At 46.2% G+C, this 7,834-nt stretch overlaps 1 protein-coding gene and 1 pseudogene across 1 annotated transcript; both read left to right on the forward strand.

Annotated features, from left to right (window-relative positions):
* On the forward strand, positions 486-2,873 carry LOC110432463 (annotated as a pseudogene).
* On the forward strand, positions 4,409-7,227 carry LOC8062747 (cytochrome P450 71A1). The gene is made up of 2 exons (XM_002460229.2): positions 4,409-5,467; positions 6,299-7,227. Exons 1-2 carry the CDS (start codon positions 4,544-4,546, stop codon positions 6,929-6,931), a joined length of 1,557 nt encoding a protein of 518 aa, XP_002460274.1. The 5' UTR covers positions 4,409-4,543; the 3' UTR covers positions 6,932-7,227.

Consider the following 7,834-nt stretch of genomic DNA (forward strand, 5'->3'; position numbering starts at 1 on the left):
CCAATGATGAAGAAGCCCACCATCATACGACAGCAGTGTACCACTGCGATGCGGGTGCCGCCAAGAACGCCGCCGCCACCACTGGAGCCATCCGTGCCACCGCTATCCTTTTGCCAGGTAGCACTCGGCGCCACCGCTTCGCCAGATAGCCTGCGCTCTTCTGCGTCACCGCCGCCGCCGCCGAGACGAACGAGAGCTGAGCGAATGGAGGTGCCCCGATATTTATATCTGTTTTATTTTCCAATGGTTTCCCCACGATGTGTTAAAGTTTGACATATACTATAATATTTTTATTTTATTCAATAACTAGTGTTCAATTATGAAATAATTAAACTTAAAATATTCGTCTCGTAAAATTATTCTGTAGTTGTGTTTTTATTTTCGTAAATAATCTATATTTAATATTTTATACATATCTATCTATACCTAATACTAAAGAGGCAAAATTTCAGCCTTTTTTTGGTGTGGAATTTTTTCGTCTGTCTCCTGGCCTCCCTCGCGCATCAACCCTCCATCAAAAAGAAAGAAGTCAGGGTTCTGATCCACTCCGTAGGCGATCTCCTTCCTCAACCCGTGCCTTCACCACTCGCACTCGGCCACGCCGCCGCCGCGCCCTCCGCACATGGTGCCGCTGCTGCGACCGCCCCCTCGTGCTTCCTCGCGCTCTTCTTCGTCGGCAGTGACGCGACCCATGAACGGCAGCTATTGGACACCTCCTCCCTCCCGGTTGGCAACGGCGTGTTGGGCCCCCTACGGCCACCCGCTTGAGGTTGGCAGCGTAGTACAGGGTACTGGCGCGGGATCTAGCGTTGCCTCCACCAGGAAGGCCGCCGTCGTGGTTCCCGCGTGCCCCGTCGCGTCCCGCGCCACTCCGATTACTTCAACCCCCGGGCCCCGCCGCGCGGGAACGGCAGCGGTAACGGGCGGCCCCCAACAGTGTGCAGAACGGGAGGGTCTTCACCAGCTACACCATCTACAAGGGTAAGGCCGCGCTCTCGTTCGACCCCAGGCCGCCGTAGTTCGTGCCGCTCGATGTAGGTAGAGGAGGTTGGATTGGGGCTTCTCGTTGTTTCTGACATTGTTCCCTACATGTGTTGCGCTAATGATGCTTGCGTGTGCGAGTTCTTGTAGTCTGGGGCGTACAAGGTGGCCAAGGAGGGATATGTGCTGCTGCAGTTCGCGCCCGCCGTGGCCACACGACAATACGACTGGACGCGCAAGCAGGTATGCTCCAATTGCCTCAGCTCTTGGTTTCCTTTTTGATTTTTGAGACCCAACCAACCAATTTGAGCTGAGCTAATCCATCGGGTATGGGGAAAGAAGAGCAGATATTTGCAGCGTAGCTACAAATTCAGCTTGTTTTTCTTATGCTGAAAATAAATGTTCTAACAATTTAGATGCTCACGTTTCAATTAGCTGCATTGTTGCTTCTTTGTAATATAGTTACTGCTTCGTCACTCTGACCATGAAAGCGATGGCATGTATTATGGCCCATGGGTTCCATCCATTTGGATCCTCTGTGATCTTTCCTGCTTCATATAGCTTGCCTGCTGTATGTTTTTGTAAATTTTGCGACAAGCCTGCTGATTCTTTGTATTCATTTAATGTGCTTACACTAACTTGTTTGATGTAATTCAATGCTATGCTATGCGCAGGTGTTCTCATTATCTGAGTGGGAGATAGGAACCCTGCTTACTCAATGGCTGATCTTTCGAAAATGCTTACTCAATGGCTGTTATTTTCAGGTTTGTCCTAAGTTCTAGAACAACTGTTCTGTACCTACTGCTCTGCAACTTCAATTTCCTAAGGAGTATAACAGCATAACTGCTTGGGTTCAGTTCAGAGGAGCAGCAAGTTGCTTGAGTCATTTGTAGTTTTGTCAGGCTAGAAGGATCCTGTTCAGTTCAGTCGAATTCTTTCAATACTATCGACTGCTTTGATCTGTAATTGTGTTTTCCTCCAAGAATTATTTTCTTTAGCTCGTGTTCCTGTCTTTTTCTTTTTCTCTTAGTTTGCCAGAACAGTAGCATCAGTTCAGTGTTTTAGAAGCAGCAGCTGCTCGGCAATGCAGAACCCATCTCTGTATTCAAGATTGCATTGTGCAGTTATTTTCAAAGCAGTAGCTTACAAAATAAATCTTCTTTTAATTTCGAGGCCACCAGCATTATTCAGTACATACTACATACAATCTTTACTTATGGTTTAGTTGGTAAAGTTGAAACAAATTAATTGGCAAGATGACTCAACGACATTGGCTGTTAATTTTGTTTCGTGTTCCCATTGTGTGGACCTTATATGAATCTAATTTTATTTCGTTGTCTTAAGTGATAGTATTGACATAGTTTATTTTCTTCCTATAAGCCTATAAGGATTTTGTTAATTATTTTCCTTATCACAGGGATAGCTTTTACACATCATCCCTTTTGAAGTCCTGAAGTAAGAAAAGGCATTAATTTTTTGAGACATTTTTAAGTAGTACTCATTGTTTGGAATTGGATGTGATTATCTCTTTGAATAGCACTCAGGTTAGAACTGGGTGTGATTAAAAGCAAAGTATGAGTCTGATCCTGAACCTTTCTCTCTAATGTTTCTTTCAGCGGCTTTGTGTTAGGAAGAACGTGCGAAGGAATTCCCAAGAGAACCATCGCCAAATTGCTTACGTGTGTGTACTACGTCACTTTGATAGTGTTTGGTTGGTCCTGGACTGTACAATTCCTTTGCTATTCTACCAAATTTGAGTTTGGAACCGTAAAACATTCCTTAACACTGCACTATTTGTCCTATTCATAATGCTTTGTGTAGATGTGTGGCTCACCTTCAACCTTTTTATAAAGTCATAATAAATACAAACCATAGTCATTAAATTGATTTAATCTCTTGTCAAATTTTCATATGAGATTATATTTATTTTATTTAAGATTAGGCCAAACTCATTTAAGATTTACAAAAAGTGTATAATCATCGAATAATAAATTGTACGCCCCGTTGCAACGCACGGGCATGTTTTGCTAGTATATTTAATGTGAAATAGGACGTTTATAGGCTGACGAGTCATCCAAACAACAAAATCCAACCCAGGTCGGAAAAACTTACAGGCCTATTTCTAGAGGTTTTAAACTTAATATGTGCCTTTCAAACGGCGAATTTATCTTATAAGCCGTATTTTTTCTACCAGCCAACAATTTTTTTCTTTTATAATAAATTAGCGAACATTATTTTGAGCCATACATTTTAAGACCAGCAAACAGACTCATAAGGTCATCCACAATTAGCTAGTGCAGCTAGAAAATTTTGTGGGTCAAAATATAGTAGGGCCTTGTTTAGTTCTAAAATTTTTTGGGAAATGGACACTGTAGCATTTTCGTTTGTATTTGACAAATATTGTCCAATCATGGACTAACTAGGCTTAAAAGATTCGTCTCGTCAATTCCGACCAATCTGTGTAATTAGTTTTTATTTTCATCTATATTCAATACTTCATGCATGCGTCTAAAGATTCGATGTGACGGAGAATCTGAAAAATTTTGCAAAATTTTTCAGGAACTAAACAAGGCCTAGATGGAGTACCAGCTAGCAAAGCCACAGTGTGCAAGTGCAAAAGTAGATAGAACTGGTGCTAGTTATTAGAAGGGACCTATAAACGAAGGCCTTGTTTAGTTTCGAAAAGTGAAAATTTTTCGGTACTGTAGCATTTTCGTTTGTTTGTGACAAATATTATCAAATTATAGACTAACTAGAATCAAAAGATTCGTCTCGTGATTTACAGCTAAACTGTGTAATTAGTTTTTGTTTTCGTCCATATTTAATATTTCATGCATATGCCACAAGATTCAATGTGACGGAGAATCTTGAAAACTTTTTGGTTTTTAGAGTGAACTAAACAAGGCCGAATAAACTATCCATCGTCGTCTCCAACGTCCCTTCAACAAGTGAATAAACAAAACTTTTTTAATCAATTGGAACTAGAGCAAGAACGTTCACCATTCTACTTTTTTATTTTTATTTTTTTGAGTCGGTAAAGTGGAAACCACATATTACAGTGGAACTAGAGCAAGAACGTTCACTTATTGTTTTGCGAACTAAACACAAGGCCTAATACCAATTTTTCTCTCTCCTTTGTGGCTGCACTTAAGCCACCATTGTGGAAGGCCTAAGGAGAAAACACTGATGGGAAATAGCTCGAGTGTTTCACGAACAAATAGTTGTACTTGCAGATTCCGTGTCCACCACAAAAGCCATAGCTGCACAAGCAGGTTTTCCCGGGACCAGGAGACGACCCTCGTTGCCGCTCGCTCCCTCGTCAAGTTTTACCTCAAGTCGCCCCCTCTTATTTCCAGGTCCTTTCCCATTAGCCCACGCGTTTCCACCCCTTCGCGGCTTCGCCGGCCTATAAAAAACCTGTGCGCACCCGCCACATCTCACCAGTCACTTGAACAGCCACTTCCAAACTTTACCATCAGTGCATCAGTATCAACGCCGTCAAGCCGTCTGTGTAGGTGTCATCGCTGCAGCAGCTTCTAGTAGCCTTACCTCGATCGTTCCTATGGAGCTTCCGCCATGGGCGTCCTTCCTCGGCGTGGTGCTCGCCACCGTGATGCTTCTGAAGGCCATCATCGGCCGCCGCCGCAGCCGCCGCGTGTACAACCTCCCGCCCGGCCCCAAGCCGTGGCCGATCATCGGCAACCTCAACCTGGTTGGCGCGCTCCCTCACCGCTCCATCCACGAGCTGTCCAGGAAGTACGGCCCGCTGATGCAGCTCCGGTTCGGGTCGTTCCCCGTGGTGGTCGGCTCGTCGGTGGACATGGCCAAGTTCTTCCTCAAGACCCACGACGTGGTGTTCACGGACCGCCCAAAGACCGCCGCCGGCAAGTACACCACCTACAACTACCGCGACATCACCTGGTCCCCCTACGGCGCCTACTGGCGTCAGGCGCGCAAGATGTGCCTCACCGAGCTCTTCAGCGTCAAGCGGCTCGAGTCGTACGAGTACATCCGCGCCGCCGAGGTGCGCGCGCTGCTGCGCGACCTGAACTCCGCCTCCGGCTCCGGCCGCGCCGTCATGCTCAAGGACTACCTGTCCACGGTGAGCCTGAACGTGATCACGCGCATGGTGCTCGGCAAGAAGTACCTGGACAGGGAGGAGGCGGCCGCCGGGTCGGTGACCACCCCAGAGGAGTTCAAGTGGATGCTGGACGAGCTGTTCCTGCTCAACGGCGTGCTCAACATCGGCGACTCCATCCCGTGGCTCGACTGGATGGACCTGCAGGGGTACATCAAGCGGATGAAGAAGCTCGGCAAGATGTTCGATCGGTTCCTGGAGCACGTCGTGGAGGAGCACAACCAGCGGCGGCTGCGCGAGGGCAAGGGCTTCGTCGCCAAGGACATGGTCGACGTGCTGCTGCAGATCGCCGACGACCCTACGCTTGAGGTTGAGCTCGACAGGGAAAGTGTCAAGGCTTTTACCCAGGTGAGTCATTCTGTTTTCTAGTATATTCTGAATCATATCTGTTGGTCCTGATTTACTTGCGAGAGCATATCTGCAAACACGGTCATTTCAGATCAGGACCGTGTGTAGTGTAGCACGTTACCACTTACCAGTGTGTAGTCACATAGTTAAACAACTTCAATAATACACGCTGTCCAGATTAGTTGAAGTAGACAGTGACAAAAAATTAATTTTCGTAGGAAGTAGGAACACATGGCCAGATCATCATCGGAAGGGCGAAAACACGTATAGCTAATGAATACAGTGTTTATTTTAAACCTGCCAGACTCCGTTGTTTATCCAAACCTCTGAAGAACCTTTGAGATCCTTGCGAGTGATCCACTGACCGTTAGTTTGACCGTTTGTCTGAACTGCTCTGAGGCTGGGGCTTGCTGATTTCTTTTCACCAACTTGCCTTGACAGGCGTTTCATTAAGAACAACAAGCTTGGACCTTGGGCTAGCAGCTAGCTGATAGATACATCCCACCAAATGCATTACCAAGTGCTTAAAACTTTCTACTGTACAATAGACAAGTGTGAACTGACAGATACACTGACAGATACGGCCACATAGCATCGTTCCCTCTTGCTCAACTGCAACATTTTTTATTTGGATGAAACTCAACTGAAACATTCGATGCCACATAAAAATGTTGGCATGTGTTGCAGTGAACATTTGTTCCTTTCCTGTTCACTTACCCCTACTTTGATGAGCTATACCGATTTAATTAGTTTCCTCGTGCACATAGCTTGTCATGGAGCGAAAGGATCTCACTGTGTGTACCACCATCTCGAAATGAATGGCACGTGCAGGACCTCATCGCCGGTGGCACGGAGAGCTCGGCGGTCACGGTGGAGTGGGCCATCTCGGAGCTCCTCAAGAAGCCCGAGGTGATCGCCAAGGCCACGGAGGAGCTGGACCGCGTCATCGGCCGCGGCCGCTGGGTGACAGAGAAGGACATGCCCAGCCTCCCCTACGTCGACGCCGTCGTCAAGGAGACCATGCGTCTGCACCCGGTGGCGCCGCTGCTGGTGCCCCGCCTTGCGCGCGAGGACACGACCGTGGCCGGCTACGACATCCCCGCGGGCACGCGCGTGCTCGTCAGCGTGTGGTCCATCGGCCGCGACCCCGCGCTGTGGGACGCGCCGGAGGAATTCATGCCGGAGCGGTTCCTCGGCAGCAAGCTCGACGTGAAGGGGCAGGACTACGAGCTGCTGCCGTTCGGGTCCGGCCGGCGGATGTGCCCCGGGTACAGCCTCGGCCTCAAGGTCATCCAGGTGAGCCTCGCTAACCTGCTGCACGGCTTCGCGTGGAGCCTCCCCGACGGCGTGACCAAGGAGGAGCTCAGCATGGAGGAGATCTTCGGCCTGTCCACGCCGCGCAAGTTCCCGCTCGAGGCTGTCGTCGAGCCCAAGCTCCCGGCACACCTCTACTCGGAGGCTTGATGCGTGCGCGTGCGTCTCTTCACTCTTCAGTATATATAGCTAGGGCGTCGATCTTGTGGTGCTGGCTTGCTGCTCTGTGTGTACGCTTGTTGCTCGTGTGTTTTATTGCTGCTGGTGGTGTCGCTTTGTCGGTTTTTACTCATGGATCGCAGCCAAACGAGTGTAAATCGTAATAAAAGATAATACGTTGTGTATGGAGTACATTTTTTTTTCTTAAGCTAGCAAAATATATCAGTGTGTTGTAACGAGACGTACAATTTATTACTCGATGATTGTACAATTTTTGTAAATTTAAATGAGTTTGGTCCAACCTGAAATCAAATAAATATAATCCCATATGAAAAATTGACAACAGATTAATTCAAAAAATTGATGTTTATTATGTGCATTTATTATGAATTTGAAAAAGTCTGAGGTGAGCCACACGAGTACACATGCATCAGGTTCGAAGAGAGAATTATATGAATAGTGTAGTCCTGATGATTGTTTTACCGTTCTAAATTCAAAATGAAAAAAGTTAGGACCAAAAAAGATCATTACTTCCAATTTACTATTTTAATTTTGAAAAACAATTGTTACCAAAAATTTCTCATCACACCCGATTTACCAATTTCACATGGAAAAAGGTAGCCAAAAAGTGTTGATCCTCGTACACGAACATGGGCCTTATTTAGCTCAAAAAAAATTGTAAAATTTTTCAGATTCTCTGTCACATCGAATCTTGCGGCACATGCATAGAGTATTAAATATTGATAAAAAAACTAATTGCACAGTTTATCTGTAATTTGCGAAACGGATCTTTTGAGTCTAGTACTTTAGTTAGTCTATGATTGGATGATATTTGTCAAATACAAATGAAAGCGCTATAGTGTTCATTTTACAAAATTTTTTAAAACTAAACAA

The sequence above is a fragment of the Sorghum bicolor genome, chromosome 2 (genome assembly GCF_000003195.3).
Source record: "Sorghum bicolor cultivar BTx623 chromosome 2, Sorghum_bicolor_NCBIv3, whole genome shotgun sequence".
Lineage (NCBI taxonomy): Eukaryota > Viridiplantae > Streptophyta > Magnoliopsida > Poales > Poaceae > Sorghum > Sorghum bicolor.